The sequence below is a fragment of the Amphiura filiformis genome, chromosome 3, assembly GCF_039555335.1.
Source record: "Amphiura filiformis chromosome 3, Afil_fr2py, whole genome shotgun sequence".
In the NCBI taxonomy this organism is placed as follows: Eukaryota; Metazoa; Echinodermata; class Ophiuroidea; order Amphilepidida; family Amphiuridae; genus Amphiura; species Amphiura filiformis.
Window position 1 is genome coordinate 58,377,763 of NC_092630.1, and position 21,964 is coordinate 58,399,726.

Sequence of the window (21,964 nt, forward strand, 5' to 3'; positions counted from 1 at the left end):
TATGTTAAATAAAATGTTTATAACCTTTATAAGCTTTATAGACCCTTCACATGACCCAATATTTAAAGGTTTTATGTAAAATGTTTTCTGTTTGCTGGGTATATAGGTCATATTCTTAAACACTTAAAGCTCCTGTAACCTTATTGGTTCTTAGCCGTTTTGGAATTTTATATGACACGATACCGTAAAACCCTGTCTACAAGCATATAGTGTGCTTCTGATGAAAGCTACATTAATCCAGTCGCCATTATGGAGTTTGAGAAAATAAATTACGGATCCAAGCATATACAAACAAGTATTATTTTAAGACCGATCTATTGTATTGGTATATTAACGCTTGCTTGGAATTAATTAAGCTTTTATAAAAAACACTATATATGCTTGTAGATGGGGTTTTACGGTATAACATGGTCAAGCGAGTGTGCATCTACGCGATACATACACTCGCTATTTGAAATAATCGGAGGCACATAGCAAGAATGAAAATAAATGTATTGTTTTTAGCAACTGTCGTACATCCATCTTCTTATATAACAGGGGCAAAATCATTATTTTTGGCGTAAAACTACTCGGCTTCACCTCATTGTTATACTTAAAATAATGATGTCACCTGTGTTATATGAGTAGATGCAGACAGCGGCTGAAAATAATACCTCTTTTCTCTAAATGTTACATCATGGAAGTAAATTCGAACTTATCTTACGAAAATATTCTTTAAATACTTCTAAAATGTGACTTGTTTGCAAAGAAAACAGTCAAAGAAATTTAGCAGACTTGAGCTCAACAACGTTTGAAAATATCCAATGACCTTGAACTCAAAACATCCCAACATTTAAATTATTTTGGTATAAGCTGAGCACCAAGTGTTTTAGAATTAGGGTTACAATTTAGTGTTAGGGTTATAGTTTAAAATACATATTATTCACAGTACCTTTGAATCCACAACCATGGCCAAAATGCGTTGGGACACTTATGGAAAACGTACACTATATTATCGCCTTATTTCCATTATTGTTAACGTGATAAAGTGGAGGTTTCTTTGGTGACAAGCCTAAACCCTTTCCTAACACCCCAACCCTCCCCCTTCCCCACCAATCAATGTTGGGTGCCACTAGACGCGTGTGACCAAAAAAGTAGGATTCAACATTGATCGGGGGGAGTGGGGGTTTATTTATTTACATTACCCAGTGGGGGTTTATTTACATTACCCAAAATGGAGAAACAATTTATCTTTTCACTTATATAAAATTATTGGATTTTCCTCACGTGATATAACGATACGGTCACTTTTTACACGCAATATCATGTATTTTACAGTGCGTGCTGTACATTATTAGCCAATGCGAACTACGTATTTTGCTTAAAATGACATTTTATTTTGAAAGAGTAGTGATTTAGTCGCCAGAAATACATGGTATTTGTTGACAGGAGTGACTTTGGAAAAAAAATTAATACTTAAATTTAAAAAAAGCTAAAAGTCGAACCCGCGCTGTCTACTGGAGATGACCAGCGCGCTAACCAATTGAACTATCGGAGACCACTGGTTTTCGTATGGTTTTGTTTATTGACAAGTGTCAAATTAATCATGATATTTAAATTGACAATATTAAGCTAAATAAGTTGACGAATATGGAACTTAAACATGGCCAAAAATATGGCTTTAAGACTTTTTAAGTGACCAGTCCCTAAATCTAAAATGTAGCCATTTATATTTTTTGTGGTCAAGCATAATGATAGGAGCTCTTACTGCTCCAAATTTGGTGTCAATATCATAATTACTTTTTTGAGTTATAAGCAAAAAACTGAAATTAGATTTTTTTTTTTTCAACTTTTCAAATACAACCATGGCCAAAATGTGTTGGGACACTTATGGAAAACGTACACTATATTATCGCCTTATTTCCGTTATTGTTAACGTGATAAAGTGGAGGTTTCTTTGGTGACAAGCCTAAAACCTTTCCTAACACCCCAACCCTCCCCCTTCCCCACCAATCAATGTTGGGTGCCACTAGACGCGTATGACCAAAAAAGTAGGATTCAACATTGATCGGGGAGTGGAGGGTTTATTTACATTACCCTATCAAACCGTCCCAACACTTATGGCCAGCACTGCAGGTATACGAAAAGAAAACCTTTAATAATAAAAACAGTCATGCCATGTTTTAAAAACCTATTTTGAAGACACATAAAGATGCATAGATAGGAACATAATATAGAAACTACAGATACACCTAATTAGCACCAGAGGTTCAGTCTCTTTCAAGATGACATGAAAATACAAATTCAGATTGAATATGGTACTGGTAAAATATGCATTTTAATAGTAATTCATATATACAACAGAATAAATATAATACTATATTAAAAAACTTTGGAAACAATATTGCTAGCTTTTAATAATATAAATTTATATAAAGTTGATACATACACAATATATTTTGTTACTTTGAGTTGCAAGATGTTTCTCTAATACATGTAGCTACAACTTTCTTCCACTCACCACCAAATACTTGTCCAGATTAAAACAAAAATGTGGGATATAAAAACTTATGTCCGTATGCACAAAAGAGTTAGACCGGGTCTAAAGTTAGACCTGGTCTAAGTGCAATTTAGTTCCATCAGGAATGGTCCTTTATTATAATTTCCTTCCAATAACAGCTAGAAAATCCTAAAGATGTTAATGCAAAGTTCAAAAATAATACAAAATAACTCAAGCAAATGTAAAGGAAAATGTCCTTTCTCCTGAGACTGAATTCCACTTAGACTAGGTCTAACTTTAGACCCAGTATAATTCTTTTGTGCATACGGACCCATCTTTCCAAAAATTAACCATCATACCTGAGGTTGATTTCACTAATAGTAGCTTCACATCCTTAAAGGGGTGCGATCTGATTTTAACATTCTGTTTGCTATCTTACATTGAAGCCTACCATTAAAAAATTGTCTCAAAATTTTGAGTTGAAAAGCTCCAGCACTTTTGATATGAGGTGCAAAATACGATAAAAAAATCTCTTCCAACTCCATGGAATACTGCACCAGACCATGAATATCTTCACTTATCCTTTAGTTGACAAGAATTCTGCAATCTCATTGGTCAAACACCACTTGGATAAAAATCCATATTACCTGCGTACTCCTAATTAATATACAGGCAGGTAATATTTCCTGCACTACCTGCGTAATCCTAACACGCGCACGTCTGCGTTAAATGACTCGCGCGATATCATACGCCTCGCGCGCATACTTCACGCGCGGAATGGCTGCACTGTTTAAGCAAAGAAGAAACTGGCCTACTTTTCAGTAAGTTATAAATCAAATTAAATTCCTTTAACAAAGTTTACAAACAAGTCGGAAGATAATAAAATTCATGTTCACTAAAGGATAAAATCGTTACCCCCTATTTGTTCTTACGAAATACGGGAAAATATCAACGGTCTGGTGCCGTATTACATTCAGCCTTCAGCTTAATGGAATACGGCACCAGACCGTAGATATTTTCCCGTATTTCGTAAGAACAAACAGGGGGTAACTAATAATATTTCCTGTTCAAGCAGGAGGTAACTAACATTATCCTCTTTAAAAGATTTAAGAAAGTCGTACTACACTGAAAATTAAATATGTGACATATTATGCTGAAATCCAGTTGTTGCATTTGTTTATTTGATGTGTTATTTTTTTATTACATAAAACCTAGACAATTAGTGGGTTTTTAGCGGGTTCGCCGTCGGACAAGTTTAGAACTGTCAAGCTTTCGTCAGGAGTAGCTCTGACTTCTTCAGGACAAAGTACCTAAGAATGAGACATGTAGACTGCCCTTGTCTACTGATGACTCTGACAAGAGTCGTTCACTGAAGACTGCCCCTTGTCAACAGACATTATATTTATATTTACAGAATTATATTTACAGTACAGGCAGTAGATGTAAATTACATAATACATGGAGTGTCTTGTTATATATACAAATGTACAGTGGTGTAGCCAGTGGGGAGGTGTGTGGTACATCTTAGGCCCTGGCAAAAATAAATTGGGGTCAACAATTGCCAATTTTGCATGCACTGCTCGTACATGGTGAAGAAACAAAGTACATGTTGACCCAATTTGCCTGTTTACATTGCCAAAACGTACATTGAAAACATTTTGTTGGCAATTTTGCTGTGCACACAGAACAACAAAAATTGAGGTCAACAATGTACAACTTTTCCAAAAGTTCCCACGGTTCCAAAAACCTAGCTACGCCACTGTAAAGGTAACAACCTTGGTCTACCTCATTTACAAAAATATTCAATTTATGCTACACAAGCTTTCTCATGTACACATGTAGAGAAAGACCTCCTAGGTATTCTGTCAAGTATGGTATAAGATTATTTTACATTTATATAAATAAATAATTCAGCTAAGGCTAAAAAAATTACAAGTTTGTTTCATGTAGGTATTCAAAAACCAAGCCATGCTTGAGCAAGATCCTGGTCCAATCAGGACCTAAGTGTGTCTCCACACAGCATAATTTTTGAAGAAAATCTTTGTTAAAATTGATTCGCTAGATGCTCCACCAAATTCAAACCCATGTGATATACCTCTATCTGAAATTTTTAGAATGTATGGTTCCACAAAAAAAAATTTATTCAACATTATTGATTTCAAGAGTACATATTTCATATGCAAATTCTGACACATATTCATGCATATTACATATATGCACATTTCTGATGCATGACACATATTCATGCATATTACATAATGCACATTTCTGATGCAGATTCATGCATAATACATATGCACATTTCTGATGCATATTTATTCATATTAGCGGGTACATATTCATACATATTACATAATGCACATTTCTGACGTATATTTATGCATATTACATAATGCACATTTCTGACATGTATTTATGCATATTACATATGCATATTTCTGATGTGTATTCATGCCTATTACATTTGCACATTTCTGATGCATATTCATGCATATTACATATGCACATTTCTGATGCATATTCATGCATATTACATATGCACATTTCTGACATGAATAATGTGCACTCATGAAATAAATTAGACCATGCAATGTGTACATTACATTTTGCTGGCAAATGTAGTGTACACATATTATCATTATATTTATGTCCATTTAACAAAATATGCTGTACTAAGCTACACTGTACCTACTTAAATCCTGGCGGTGCGGGTTCCCCTTTCTCTGAACTTGGGGCTGATGGATTAGTAGCCTGATTATATGATGGGGGAGGGGGTTCTGCAGCAGCACCAGGTCCAGGTGGAGGGTAACTGGCTGTGCCAGGCGGGGGATAACCAGCACCACTGGTAGGGGGGGGTAACTAGCACCACCAGGAGGGGGATAACCAGCACCACCAGGAGGATTACCACCAGGTCCAGCAGGAGGATATGCAGGAGTGCCAGAAGGGGGATACCCTGCAGGAGCTCCTTGTGGTTGGGAAAGTATGCGTCTCTGAAAGAACATCAGGAGTTTCTGTGTTACTGAACCAAATGACACAATCTGTTCTGGGGTCTCCAAGATACATGCCAACTCCCAGCCTCTCTGACCCATCTGTGTGAGAACTTCATTCCAACCTGTTTTAGCATAGGTTCCACCAAATGATGCCTGTTGGACAAATGAAAAATATGTAATAATATGACAACAGTAGAGACAGGAAAATATGTCATAATGTAGAATAGTTTTATTCTGCTTATTTTAATCATTATTTCAATTTCATTGATGGGATAGTCCTTACAGACATATAGATACGAGAACTTATTTATGAAAGCGCTGCAAAATCAGGTTAAAATGTTGAGTGAAGGTGGTACATAAGAAATGTAACCCACTCTGTAATTTGGAGACTTTCACAACAATATATGATTTTAATTGATTACTGAAGGTCATACTGATCATACTTCTGGGAACAAAATGACAACAAGGTCAATTTTTGTCAAATTTGTATAAATAATGCACTCGGACAATCTTTGAAAACTCCTCTTTCAAACCAATAACTCTTGTTATCAGAAAATATTAAGGGCTCATATTGAAATTCCCTTACACAGGAAGGTGTGCGCCATCCTGCAGCTTTCCTGTGCTAGCCTTCTTTGTTAAAATCCTGGGCAGGGTGTATCACTGATGCATATAATCCATCCGTTTTATAACCGAGCTTTCCTGAGAGGCGCGCTTAGCGAGGGGAATCCTGCCTTCTTTCTGTGTGAAAACGTGGTTGGGTATTTCAATATGAGCCCTAAAGTAAATTGTATTTCACTGCAAAATAGTGAATATTCTCAGTCATCCAGTCATTAGAATCACAAGGTTTTGAATTAAATCAAATACTGGAACTTACGATCCCTAGCCGTCTCAAAGTGTCACCAGCCCAGCAGGTCAGTTGCTTGATGAAATCTGATGGTTTCAGACACAACGTAGCAAGTTGCATAAAAAAATGTAAGTTCCAGTATTTGATTTAATTCAAAACCTTGTATTTCACTGCCTTGGAGGTATTGGAGGAGGTGCCTATGCATTGTCTTATATTTTGACCTTTGACTTGTTACTAAAATGACATTTTTAAAGGGGTGTGACCGGATCGAGAGCCTCACCCCCCATTTTCCTTCATCAAAACTGAGACTTTGGAATCAGAAAAATGCTCTTATTGTTCTCATTACCTTTGTTTAGATGGTGTGAACAAGAATGTGGTGAATTGTGGTAACCACAACTATCCTATGAGGCATTGTTATACAGAGTTTTGCTTCTCACATCAAAACCGCTCGAGCAATACAGCTCAAAATGCCTCAATGTAAGATAGAAAACAGAACACTCTTTGGTCATTATTTAATTCCTGGGTTTCATTGTTTTTGCACTAACTTGTTGTTGCTGTTAAAATATTCCTTGATTCATGTAGAATAAGATGATAATAAACTCTTAATTGTTGTCTCTAGTGACATGAGCCTTATGTAATCATGTTGGGTCATATGTCTTTCGAGTATGAAAATAGATCATATTGCAAATAGATCTTATACTGCTAACAGAGTATAGATCAAAATACTTGATTGCTTTGCAAAAGAGATTTTTTGCTTTTGAAAAGCAATGGGTTATGCAGGGGCATAGCAAGAGCATCAGGGGCCCATGGACAAGGAGCAGTACAGGCCCTTTTAACCAGGGTGGGTTGGGGCCCTGGGACAGGCCAAAATTTAAAGGCCTCAAACTCACGTGCTGAGGAAGACATGTGCACTCAAGTGACCAAGTTTTGGTTTACGTATAATGCGGATGTATTAAAATACAGAGGGGGACTAACCTATTTTGTTCCGATGTTAAGACATTTGCGCCCAAAGCACGCGCGGGAAAATTTACAACTTTGCCCTATTTTGGTCAAGAAAAATGCATAGGGTAATTTTGGGGCCCCCAAATTTTTGGGGCCCTGGACCCGGGCCCATCTGGCCCAATGGAAAATCCGGCCCTGCTTTTAACATCTCCATTATCAGCCCTTATTTAATTTTCGCATTAGTGCTCGGGGCCCCTGAACCCTTGGGGGCCCATGGACTTCGTCCACCCTGTCCCCCCGCCTGCTACGCCCCTGGGGTTATGACTTTTCAAAAGCAATCCATGTTCTTTTTACACTTTACTGCAAGCCATCAGACTAAAAGCCAAGCACTTGCAGGTGCTTAATTTTTTTAAATTGTATGAGACTAATTTAAAATAACAAAACGTACATCTTGCTATTTTCAATGAAATCACTGTCCCCGGTATCTACTATGAAACCGAGTGCACCTCCCCCACCCCCACACATCACTTCTACACTAGGCATTACTACACTTACTGTTACTTTATGCATATATTCTACTACACAGCCTTGCCACACCGGTATGATATCATTTAGTCTATTAGCTTCTTTCTCAAAGAACCAGATGGAATTCTGTGCACCACGTACTGTTGTAAATCCAGCTGAAAGGCATTGGGAAAATAGAACAAATAAGTTTGTTTTAAACAGCGATTGGAGAATTAATATTGGGCTTCCCACAGAGAATAAAAGGTAGAATGTAGATTCTTTTTTACCCTGGTCGATCAAAAACTTGGGGGAAGAGAGAAAGAAAGAAGACATAAAAGGCAAGTGTCCCCTGCTTTTGAATCATTTTGACTGTTATACTTGTATTCATGTTATTTTTCTAATGTGTTTTAAACCAAAAACAATTCATGATTGTACACAATGACACCAAATGATCCTTAAATGATCTGAGGCTAAAAATTTGAGAGTTTCTCTGAATATCTCTGTACAACCCTCATGCTGTATCAAAATCCATCAAATTTTGTGGGCAAAGGATTTCAAACAATTATGGGGGAAAATGACCTTTGATCTATGACCTTTGACCTAGAACATAACTTACATAATACCTCACTACCCATGGACATTAGTTTGCTACGTTGACAGGAGCATTATATTTTGGAAGTGGGAGCCATTTCAGAAACCTTAATTGAACCTTAACATACACACCCCCTACATGTACATGTACTCCCCACACACCCCCCCCGACACACACAGACATCTCCACGCCCAAACCCGCCCCACCACCACCACCACGTACACATACCCACAAACAGACTGACTTAGTTTGTACTGGTTAGGAAACAAAGGAGAAAAGATACAGAAGAAAAGGAAAAAGGATGGTATGAAAAAGAACAAAACTGAGGAGGGGTAAGTATTCCAGGTTTGCACAGGCATGTGAACTGTGAGTGTAGGGCACATCTCCACTACCCCAATATATAAATATTACTACAATAATTGATGGTAGAAGTGGATATGAGGCATGACAGTATAGACCACTTGACATGTGACGTCATTGCCCAGCAGTATGCGTGCAAATTATGGCAATTTCCATTGTTCTTTGCCCTGCGATGTGCGGAAGCATAGTAGTTTACTCAGGGCACATGCATTTTAAATCTCCCACCACCTTTCATACAGTACAAGCAAGCCATTGAACAGTGTAGTGGTTCGTTCAAGCATATCGATAGACCAGTTCCTCACCTTTGTTGATAAACAATGATGTCAAGTTGTCTATACTTATTGGCACAATGCAGAATTGTTTTAATAGGCCTAATTTAGCACATAAAAAATATGTGTAATTTAATAGGGGTACATGTGTTGACTATCTCACTTACTTTGTGTCATGTGTTGACTCATATCAAAGTTGATCTCCACAAGTTTCCAACCTTGGTTTAGGAATGCAGAGAACTGTCCTATTACATCTGTTTCCATTTGAATGACTGGTGAGGGGAAACTCGACTTCATCTTAAATGATATGGGAACATTGACAGCTTGGTACACATATCTGGTAGGGTTGGGATGAAGGGGCATGTTGAAAAACAGGTCCACACCGGAAACTGCATGGAAAATGATGAGGAAAAATATTGTGAGTGGTGTTGCACCTTAATCATTATTGGAAATGTGTGAGTAAAATCATGGATGACTCCTGAGGAAGAATTTGGTTACACCCAGGGATGAAAACAGGCACTGACATTATTTCCTGAAACTGCTTTATCATTTCCAAAAAATGCATGTTTCCCTATACTTTGTACAGGGAAGATCCAAGCAAAATTTCCTGAAATCAGGAAATTTCCTGAAGATTTATACATCCCTGGTTACAAATTGCGAGAATCCATTTGGATTCTGGCAATATGAGAATTTAAGATCCTCTTCCAAAAGGAATGTAAGGGGCTCTAGTGAAGCATAATTTAATGTGCAGCTACAGCACAATGAGGAGAACTGGTAAAGATCATGGGATAGGAAAAGAGCTTTAATTTTACAATGCAGGAGGTAAACCTGGCATATCCATATCCAAATAACAACACGCAAGGACAGTCATAAGTCAAGAAGTTTTGTAGGTCTTAATTTTGTAGGTCTGTTTTGCAGACCTGACTTAGTTTTGTATGTCTTATTAGGTCTTAGTTTTATACACACCTCTCAATTAGGCCATGAGAATGAAAGTTTTAGATTTGCGTCCACCGCCCGCATGCTTCGAAACCTACCACATGAAATTTTCATTATTAAAAAAAACTCATTGTTTCCACAAAACAAGGCTCTACAGATGAAACACAGTTTTTAGGTTTTGAATCAACAAGCTGCCTGTGAACGCTTCATTTACGCAAGAATCGGCACCTATGGCCTCTATAATAGCTTCAATCTGTGCACTCATGAACAATACCTCCGTTCAATGCATTCACTTTAACAAGTAATAATGAATGATGAAAAATGGCCGCATGTGATTTGAAAAAGTGACAGACACAAATCTTAAACTTTCATTCCCTTGGCCTTATGGTACTGTGGGGAATCAAACCAGTGACAGAGGTGAGAGGCAAGTGCACATCAATGAATCGATGAATATTTTGAATTGCAGTCTCATGCTGCTTTTTTTTAATGAGTATTTTGTGAATGTATATCTTGGAGTTTGGAGAAGATTGGACTCTGTCGAAATTCCGTGCAGAATTTCTTATGTTCATGGAAATGACGTATATTGTGTTTGGGAAGAAACATGACATCTACAACAATAATTTACCCTTCCCCTCTCCCCATCGAGCAATGTTGGAACACATTGGGGAAGCGCTGAAGACATTGGCATTTCTCAACATTGCACGGGGAGAGGGGGTGACAGTTTTCCGTTATTTACATGCAAGCATTCGTTGATTGTAGATCCATTGGTCAATGCAGTGAGATAACCCCATTGAGATTGTGTGTGTGTTCAATGCTGCATGGTAAACACAAAAGATGTCCAAATGAGTGAGCTGTCCTATTATTAGGCCCATACCATACATGTTTTGGAAAGAAATTTAAACAAAATTCTGACAGACTGACCCTGTCTTGCAGAGAGGTATGAGGTTGAGTCGAATATACCAGGTATACTAGCCTCGGGTATGAGGACAAGCAAAATGTTTTTTGGGGGCCTAATATCAATGATCTGCTCAAATTAAAGATAAAGAAGGAACAGATCATATAATAATGTGCAAAGTCTAGACTCATCTGTTAATATGGACCAATCATTCAATGTGTGAGACAATTGCTGTGCTCACTCCACATTTGTCTGTCACAGAGAGCCAGGGCTCAACTTCCATCTTGATACAGGCATGGGGAAAAGTTGTGGGTATTTGCATGTATTTTGCTTCATGGTGCGATGCACTGACTACATCTAAGGAGGCACGTGATAGTGTGATTATCATCATCATTCATGCATACTTGTTCAGTAGGCAAGGCAACAGTTGTGAAACATACACAAGTAATTAAGTGCAATTTCTGGATCATATATATGTCTACTGCGGTTACTATACTGATCCTGATGAATCTGTTCAATCATGCAAAATTATTATATAATTTTTTTCCACATACCGTCAGCAATGACCCCAATACCCCCAATGTTTTCCCATAACTGACGGTGCTATTGCACATGGTGGTCTAGTGTTGGAGTCCAGGTTCTCTGGTTTTAATTTTGTGGTCACAGCATAATTTAAGCAGATCGAGGCCTAATAACTTTCATGTAAATGCTGTGTCTAATTTGATTGTCCCTCAAGAATATGCAAGACATCTCAATCAGTGCAAGCCATGCATGGGGATTGTGGCCCTTAACGTATTGTGTTCCATATGGCACGGCACATAACCATGATTGCCAAATTTAAAGGGTATGTTTAAGGCCTGTTCTTTTTTTCCACTTTTTTAACTGCTTTATTTACTGTAGTATGAGTATTGAGTAATGAATGTTTACATTTTAAATATAGGATATTAAGTGCTATTCTTTTTTTGCCATCAAATTTTACATTATAAATATACCATTAACAGATGGAGTAATTTGACATGCATGATTGGTTCGTATCCATAGAAACCACAGCACTCATTACTCTTTGTCAAATTAAATGATTATTGGTAAAGTGAATTATTTGAACTAGTTGTCAATTAGTTAATGTAACTATTACTTATTAGTAATTAATCTCATTACTTATTCATAAAACCAATTTGTTTGGTGTAAATTGACTGACCTTGTTTTTAGAGGAAAAGCTCCTCAACATAACCCAAGAGTATTTTGTCAAATGTTGATTAATGAGATATGTCTCTTTTAGTGTAAAATCCAGTTTTACAATATTGTGTTTATTTTTTCTATATTGTGTGTACTTTTAGTCATTATATTGCACTCAGGGGTGCATTCATTACTCCAAGGGGAGGCAGTGCCTAGCACTGCCGAGGAGCTGAAAGTTACCCTTATACCAGCACCTTTTGGTGCTGGGTTTCCATGGGTGTTTTTCCCAATGGGTGCTCCATCTGTCAGGTCAGGTCTGGAAACCTGTATCCAGTACAACCTGCTCAGTACAACCTGCTCAGCCTATCACAGGCCTGAGCATCACTGAGGCTACCAGGGCTGCCGCTGACCGCATTCGATGGCATACTCTCATACGAACCACACCTGCACACGTGTATGCAATGTGACCTTAGAGAGAGAGAGATTTTTTTTTGCCAAAAATATTTTAGAATTAGTAAATTTATGAACCAATCTTACTTCCATTGACCCCACTAAAGAGTCTTTGTTGATTTCGCTGGAAACCTGTAACTTCTATGCAGATAAGCCTTCCATTTTGGGCAGCAACCTCCATAATCTGTACGTGTATCAGACAAAGATACAAATTAATCATAGCAATTGGTAATACCAAATTTCAACTGGATTATGGGCCAAGGTAGTGCATTATTTAGAAATGTGAAATTGTCCCAGTAATGTAATATTTGGAGCAGTCCATCTAAATATTTTGCTCTGTATAATTATAAGGACTGTCAATAATAATTATCAATAAATTGACTATCCAATAATTTTGATATCACTGATACCTCTTTCCGAAGAAAATTGATACAAGTTGACAATAATGAAAAACAAGTATCGAAAAATATGGGGAAAAGGACCGAAATTAAAGCAATTTTGGGGAATTAAATCTAATACTGGAACTTACTTTTTGCAACTATTGCTATGTTGCGTCTGGAACCACCAGACTTCATCAGGCAACTGACCCATTGGACTGGTCACGTGATAAAGTAAGTTCCAGTATTATAGATTTAATTCCAAAACTCTGTTTGAAACTACTGGATGACTAAGAACATTCACTCATAAAGCAATTTTTCATACATGTAGGTCATGTGATGATATTGTACTATACTGGGGTTCCAAGTAGAAAGGCTCTACAAGCCAGCAACAAATGAAAAAAACTGAGGGATGAATTCATAGGAGATAGTTATCATGTTTGGATAAATGTAGAAGATGTAAGTTAAATTGGGATTTTATCGATATTGAGTGGCGAATATATATAAATATTTTTAAATCCTGACATCGGCGGTCCTAACATATAATATTAAAATGATGCACAAGTGGAACATTTTTATCTTTTGCTTTATCTGACCCATGATACGCCACTGAAACAATGTACACACTACTCTCTATACAACTGGCAGTAGTCATGAATTGGACTTTGTTGTAAGTCCTAACTTCTTGCATAAATGACAAAAGCATGTACACCAGCCATGCAATATAATCATGCAATTTTGAAATAAGAGTATGTGCTGCAACCAATTGTTGTACGCAATTCTATATATTATATCAAATTCATGTTTAATATGAGTTTTGTCTATTACCAATTGAATCAAGTACATAACATTAATTAATGTAAAACAATGACAGATAGCACTGTGTGTTCTCCACTAACTTATGGACCACTATGACCTCATCCCAATGTCATAGTTCAATAACCTCAATTAAACAATCACAATGCAAAATTTGACCTCAAGTTGCAGAGTATGAGTTTTAGTACCCAAATTTCAAAGGTCATTCAATGAATGTACAAATGTATTGGGGTTAAAGAACTGTGTCCCTGATAGATGAGCATGTTGTGGATCCCAGTGTTTAATTCATTATAGGCAACCATGTACCTTTTGCTGTATTTCTGTAGTATTTGCCGCTACTTGTTGAGTTGGTCCCCAATTAACAAATGCCTGAGTTTGCAGGTGGCTTTTCTCTATTTTCAGCTGCCATCTTTCATGTGTTGATCTGAAATTCATATATAAATACAAACTTATAATAATTAGGCCTATTACTCTATTTTACTCAGACATTTCAGCAACAATATCCAATCCACAGAATTAGAGAAGGAGAACCGGGACTCCCTATACCGGCACATACAATCGCGCCGTCAGCTATGGGGAGAAAATTGGGGGTATTCGGGTCCTTGCCGACGGTGCACGGAGACGAACGAAAACAATTCTGCGTCTCATCTGAAGCATCTTGGTACTTTCGCGTGCAGGTCGCATCAAGTCGTCTCTCAAATCGTTCATCATCCATGTCGCTTGCATGACAACGAATGCCTCGGCGCCTTCGAGGGAAACCGAATACCCCAATTTTTGCTCCATGCCTGTATCAAGATGGCGGTCGAGTCCTGGTTCTCTGGTTTTAATTCTGTGATCCAATCAGATGTAGCATTACAAACACGGCTATGCAAAGCTCCCTGTAATTATGGTTGCCATGATGAATAACAACTACAGAACAATACAAACAGACAGACAAACGGGTCCGATTTGATGTGGAACATATTATACTGAATTAATTATATGAAAGTAGATTGTTATTCATTATATAGACTCGTTGCAAGTGCACGTGCAATCATGTGCTTATGCTCTCACCCGAGCTAAATACATTTTTGTTATTATTGTACCGTAATACTTATGCCATGCCTGAACTGTTTTATATTATAACAGGATTTTACAACCCCTTTAGGCAATAGAAACAAATTAGTTCGGTCTTTCGATCGACCATCGATGTTTGGTCGATCCTTATTCTTTATGAAATAAATTAATTTACTATTGCTAATTGTAATAAAATAGTAATCTGTGCCTGTAGCGATATTGACCAATATGAATTTAGCGTTAATTCCGATTAATTAGTTGACAGTTCATTAATAACAAGCATCGAAGCAGCATCGACGGTCGATCCAAAGATCGAACATATTTGTTTCTGGTGCCTTACACCTACTGTGTAGGTTTGGTTGTTATTTTCACCATCATTACTCATTGATTTATAATTGAAAGCTTAGCTCTTGTGATAATAAGTTTAATATACCTAACCCACAAGGCATATATCTTGCTATTGTATTTATTATTATTTTAAAATTTTGTTTATCGTAATTATTTAATACTAACTTTTGTAAAGGGTGCCACAACAACACGCTCTGCGTTCAGTGGCATCCTCATCATTTCACCATATTATACGATGTTTGTAAAAGCTTTTTTATATTGTAATTATTTAATGGATGGAATTTGATGAAATAAAACTGAACTGAACTGAACTGAACAACTCTGATCTCCATAGCTTCTGTGGCCCCCATGCTATCCACCCTGTAATATTTTTAAATGTTAAAAGATTTGTACGCCTTTTTTTGACCATTTTCATTCAATTTCACCCCTGAAAGTTATCTTACCACCCCCCAACTGCTGGCTATGCCCCTGTGTAGCATTACACATTAGTTCCTACTTACACATTAACAGGTCTTTGTAGAATAGCCTGGTAAGGCACAGCAACTGATGAAAACCCAGCTTGGCTCTGTACACCAGGTATCTTTTGAAACTGTTGCATCACAAAACCCTGTTCATAAGGCTGACTGATCACCTGGTAATACTGGTCAACATTGGTTGTAATCATTTGGGTTGTGCTGAACAATTTCACTGTGAATGTTGAAAATCAAAAATTAGTACTTAGTTAACCATGATTACCAGTATTTTGCCACAATAGCCTATAACATGATACGATCACATAAACTGCAGGTGGGCTGATTCAAAAAGAAAAAGAAAGCTGCCACATGAGGGATAATATAGTAGATACTATTATTAATAGGCAGTATTCTCCCCTTTTTTCTGTCACTCTGGGTAAAAAAGTCTATTGTTAAAAATAGTCTATTGTTAACCCAAAAAAACAGGTATTAATACTTGGATCATCATTACAGACATATTGCAACAGATTGAGAAAAGATTTGAATTTGTTTTTATTAAAATGAAAAGAAATTTGCAATTTCTGTAATCACTAGAAAGATGATGAGGTAATCCTTAAATTTCCATTATTTGCTACATCTTCTACCCCTACAACTAAGAAAAACTGCTGATTATGATCAGCAGGGGATGTCGGACATTTTTAGAGTTTCAATTTTGATTATTTCCATCTCAATTTTCAGATTGACTTAAATTATGAAAATAATGAAACTTTTGGTCAAATTAAAAAGCTGATGCGGGCGGGTGACGGGAAACTAATAATTTCATTACATAGGTCTAAGCTAGTCTGACGAGTAGGACCTTTTTTTCTAAGTTACCAGACTATACTCATATTTCACACTATGATCACTATCTCACATGGTGCAAGAAAGACGAAACGCGAAAGTCCAGTGACTGCGCTGCCCGCTTTTTTTTTTTTTGGAGGGGCGGTTAGTGGATTTTTGTTGTAATCTTTCTTGAGCGATCAGAGTCAGAATATAGTTGGTAACTAATGAGAAAAAAACAGGTCCTACTCGTCAGACTAGCCTAAGCCTTGAACATTAGTGTCTTCAAATGGCTAAATTTGTTTTTTCAAAATTTTGCAACAAAGTCAGAGATAAATAAAAGGTGCGGTTCAAATTGAACAGTAAGGGCCTTCAAGTGTGAGACTGAATGGAAAAATAAGGGGTCTTTGCAAGGAAAAAAGACTGTGACCAATTTATTCGAAAAAAATATGGGGGTCTTTGAGTGACAGCGATGCTGAAAAGGGGGATCTTAACAGCTAGACCTTCATACACATCACCTTCAAAGTGGAAGTGCCCCAAGGCAAGTCCTTGATTTTTGCTATGGTTTATGGTTTGCAAGTTTATGAGTGGTTGTGGGGTACGCCCTGAAGGATATTCCGAGGTCCAAAGCAAAATGTTTAGATTTTTCACAATACCTGATCAATGCAAAGTTATTAAGGGGGTACTACACCCCTGTGGTAAATTTGTGACTATTTATGCATTTTTCTCAAAAATAATAACACATTGGTAACAAAAGCTATGTATATTATTGGGGCAAGTGATCCAATTACTACACTGAAATTTCAGAGACTCAAGACAAGCAGTTCCGTATATATGATAGGAAATGAGGTACATCCTAGCGGTACCTTATTTCGTATCATAAATGACGAACAGCTTGCCTTGGGTCACTGAAATTCCAGTGTAGTAATTGGATTCTTACCCCAATAATATACTAACTTTTGTTACCAGTGTGTGATTAGTTTATGAGAAAAATGCAAAAATAGACACAAATTTATCGAGGGGTGTAGTACCCCCTTAACCTTATTCAGAACCCTCACTTTGATCTCTTCACTTTACAAAATAACACAACATTTTCCTCAGTCAAAAGTTTTCCAAAATACGAACAGGCTAAAACAGGATGACCAATAACAAAAGTGCATACCACCATCTGTGCAAATATGGTTGCGTGCAATCCAAATACGGTGGCCAGTGCTTGCGCAGTTTGTTCGACGCACAACATGGCAAGCGAGGAGGTTACTAAATGCTGGAACAATTACGCATTTTGTGGTCAATTGTGAGATATTAATGACCTTGATTTGCATTCACGTTTTTACAAATAAGAAAAACATGATTGGATCACACGTATCCCGTAAGAGGTCTAATCAATGCACGATTTTTGACCAAAATGACGGAGTCGATTTGACAGATGATCCTTACATCATTTTTCAAATTTAATATCATTTAATGGGAAACTCATACATGTACTACTACTACTACTACCGTATTCGTCCGAGTATATTCCCACGTCTGAGTATAGTCCCCCCACCCCCATTTTTGAAAAATTCCAGAAATTGTAAAAAAAAAAAAAAAGTGTCCCTGGACCTAGACCTAAATGCTAGGATCATTCATGGTTGAAAAAAAATGATATCAAAATGCATTGAATTTGAATGCATTTTGATATCATTAAAAATACTACACCCTGGCCAATTTTATGTCTATTTTTGCATTTTCTCAAAAATTATAGCACATTGGTGACAAGTAAAATATGTATATTATAGGGGCAAGGACTACAACTACTGTGCTGAAAATTCAGCAAGTAGTTATTGATTTATTGATCAAATATTGGTTTTCCCTCATTTTGACTAACTCCACAACTGTTGTCTGTGCTGAAATAAAATTTACAGTGCAGTAGTTGTAGTCCTTGCCCCTATAACATACATATCTTACTTCTCCCCAATGCGCTATAATTTTTAAGAAAAATGCAAAAATAGGCATAAAATTGGGCAGGGGTGTAGTACCCCTTAATAGAGTATGACATGAAAATAAATTATCAGAAATTGTAAAAAAAAAAAAAAAAGTGTCCCTGGACCTAGACCTAAATGCTAGGATCATTCATGGTTGAAAAAAAAATGATATCAAAATGCATTGAATTTGAATGCATTTTGATATCATTAAGGGGGTACTACACCCCTGGCCAATTTTATGTCTATTTTTGCATTTTTCTCAAAAATTATAGCACATTGGTGACAAGTAAAATATGTATATTATAGGGGCAAGGACTATACAACTACTGTGCTGAAAATTCAGCAAGTAGTTATTGATTTATTGATCAAATATTGGTTTTCCCTCATTTTTGACTAACTCCACAACTGTTGTCTGTGCTGAAATAAAATTTACAGTGCAGTAGTTGTAGTCCCATAACATACATATCTTACTTCTCCCCAATGCGCTATAATTTTTAAGAAAAATGCAAAAATAGGCATAAAATTGGGCAGGGGTGTAGTACCCCCTTAATAGAGTATGACATGAAAATAAATTATCAATTTTCATATTAAAAACACAAAACATTGTGCAAAATTTTCTTTTTTTTTAGTTCAACCATGAATGATCCTAGCATTTAGGTCTAGGTCCAGGGACACTCCAAAAAAAAACCTTTTTTTTTTTTTTAATTGAGTATAATCCCACCCCCAATTGTGAAAAAATTTCACCTAAAAAACAGGTGGGACTATACTCGGACCAATTACGGTACTAGCGTCAAAATAATAAGCAATGCCCCCTTTATTTTTAAATAGTAAATTATTTGCCAAAGATTTGTTTGCTTAATAAAATGCTTATGCTTATGCAAAAAAAAAAGATGTTTGCTTGCCCTCAACCGACCGACCCTAATTTTGGAAATCAGAAAAAAGCTTCTTTTTTAAAATTTACTGTGTGATGTCCACTGGTATATCATAGGATTGATTGAGGCATTGAGCATCCAGCTTCAGACATCCCCTGCCAGCTACTAGTAATTGGGAGACAGGCTTAATTGCCTACAGGTTGGTGATAGTAGGGAGATCAAAATGGCTGCCTACCTGAGCAACACGGATGGCCTAGGGACAGAATACCCTTTACTACCAGGTTCACACAAAGTAAACACAGTACACTGTAGTTACTATTTCAGAACAATAAAACACTAGTAACATTTATTTTGGGGTTAATTACATCATCAGGTGGGGCTTTAACCATGTTAACCTGCTTCACAAGTTATAATCAGGGACAGGCGATTTGCGCGGAACTTTCTTTCCGCGCAATTCCGCGCAATTTAGGGATACATGATTTGCACTGAAAAAAAAAGTTCCGCGCAATTCCGCGCAATTTGCTATTTTTTTCCGCGCAACTCGCCTTTCCCTGATTATATTACCCCTACACAATCATATAATGTATAGCATACTAGCATAGAGTAAGAATATTAATATGTTATCATTGGCAGTGCCATCACTGTGGCATGAGATGATCTAGAGTCATTTGTTATCCATATCATGTCTTGATCTGTAGTTGGGAGTTTCCATGAAGACTAGTCTGTACTCTGTAGCCAGTTAATGCATGCTCAGTTCGCGTTTTTCGTGTACACTACTCAAAGTCATGTCATGACAGAATCAAATAACACAGCACAGCTAGCTTAAGCTTAACAGTTCCTTGGAATGGTTTCATACCAACGTATAACTTTACCTCCACTAGGTTCTTGAATAACTGCTAAGTCTTTCTGGTGACTCCCTTGCATTTACATTGCAAATGTTAGATATAAAAATCTGCAACTATCTCAGCCCATGTGCCTTCCGTGTTGCTCAGGTAGGCAGCCATTTTGATCTCCCTGTATTTTCAGTCTGTCGGCAATTAAGCCTGTCTCCCAATTACTAGTAGCTGGCAGGGGATGTCTGAAGCTGGATGCTCAATGCCTCAATCAATCCTATGATATACCAGTGGACATCACACCTCCCCCCTTGAAAGAGAAGTTTACATGTAATGAAAACTTCACACTTTCTTTAGTGTTTTACTTCATAACTGATTACTTAGTATATTATCCCTGTAGTTGTTATACCTGAACTTTTTTTTTTTTTTTTTTTTTTTTTTTTTTTTTTTTTTGTCATACCACAGTGACTTACTTAGGTCATGTAGTGGGACAGGGACAGGTCAAACCAATTAAAGCCAAGATAGAAGTTATTGAGCAATTCCCCACCAATGTCCAAGAAAGAATTGATGAGATTTCTTGGCATGGCGGATATTACCGGAAGTTCTGCGCCAACTTCTCAGAAATAGCCTACCCTTTGACCAATTTGCTCAGAAAGGATGAGAAGTTTATTTGGACTGATCAGTGTCAAAGCGCGTTTTCCAAAATCAAAGCCATCCTGATAAATGCGCCAATTTTGTCCGCTCCAGATTTTCTCAAGCAGTTTAAGTTGACGGTGGATGCAAGCGATATTGGTTGTGGGGCAGTGCTCATGCAAGAAGATGAAAAGGGCATAGACCATCCTTTATGTTACTTCTCTAAGAAGTTCAATAAACATCAGAAGAACTATTCCACCATAGAAAAGGAATGTCTTGCCCTCCTCCTTGCCTTACAACATTTTGAGGTGTACTTGTGTACAACAGTGTATCCAGTATTGATATTCACTGATCATAACCCCCTCACCTTCATCCACAGGATGAAAAATAAGAATCAGAGACTTGTGAGGTGGAGTCTGACTTTACAAGGATACAGTTTGGATATTAAGCACATCAAAGGAAAGGACAATGTGGTGGCAGATGCCCTATCAAGAGCACACAATTAAATTAACATTGCCAAATGCCATAAACAGTGTGTGAAACAAGAATTCCTTTTAAAAAGGAAAGCAGTGTACTTTTCAAGTAGATCACATGTATGGAACATGTTCAAAGTTAAGTTTTCATGGCATTCAAATTTTTCTATTAATTGTGCTGCATAAACCTCACACCACCTCAATGCCTTCGGCAAAATATTTCCCTAAGTTCAGGTGTGCCATTTGCGCATGCGCGAAAGTAGTTTGATTGACAGATTTCACCTCTGACCTCGATCAGCTGTTTTTGCGACAGTCATAACACTGACAGAAGTATCCAGTTCTGAAAATCGAATTATTTGCCTCATTTTAGCGACGTGCTTGGACTAGTTTGCAATAGTAATATTAGTATTCAATTCACTGAATATTTAGAGAAGCAAATGACATGATGGATAAGGACAGTTTAAGTAGGTAACCTAGGCAAACCTTAGTTAACACATTTACTAGTCAGATTTGCATATTTACATAGAAATTTGAATTTTTTTTCGAGAATAGGCGGGTGAAGGAAACCTACATAAATATGTTTTCTATACTTCACTTGACCCAAATATATGATTTTTATGGTGATAATCAAGTCGCACATGGAATTTTAGAGGATTTTGATAGCAGTTCCATTAAAAAAAGCTGCTATCGCCATGAGACTAAGATCTAGAAACACCCCCGAAATGCCGTTTTGGGGAATTTTGCTAGCTGAATCTTTTTGATGAAAGTCAATCTTGGACAAGATGTAACTTTGCTACGGAAAGTGCTATGAAAAAAAGGTTTTCAGTTTTGGCTTAGTTTACTCAAGGGCTTTAATTTGATATATAAAACGATGCAATTTGATG

The 21,964-nt window shown here is 37.0% G+C and overlaps 1 protein-coding gene across 1 annotated transcript in view; it reads right to left on the reverse strand.

The window, feature by feature from the left end:
- Nucleotides 1-3,512: 3,512 nt before the first annotated feature.
- LOC140148824 (uncharacterized) overlaps nt 3,513-21,964 on the reverse strand; it is a 29,587-nt gene continuing 11,135 nt past the window's right edge. Inside the window, exons 2-7 of the mRNA XM_072170899.1 lie at nt 15,535-15,721; nt 13,937-14,054; nt 12,525-12,621; nt 9,148-9,369; nt 7,811-7,935; nt 3,513-5,622 (exon numbers count right to left, since the gene is read on the reverse strand). Coding sequence (XP_072027000.1) covers nt 5,152-5,622; nt 7,811-7,935; nt 9,148-9,369; nt 12,525-12,621; nt 13,937-14,054; nt 15,535-15,721 — 1,220 coding nt within the window. The 3' untranslated portion in view covers nt 3,513-5,151. The remainder of the gene's footprint in view (nt 5,623-7,810; nt 7,936-9,147; nt 9,370-12,524; nt 12,622-13,936; nt 14,055-15,534; nt 15,722-21,964) is intronic.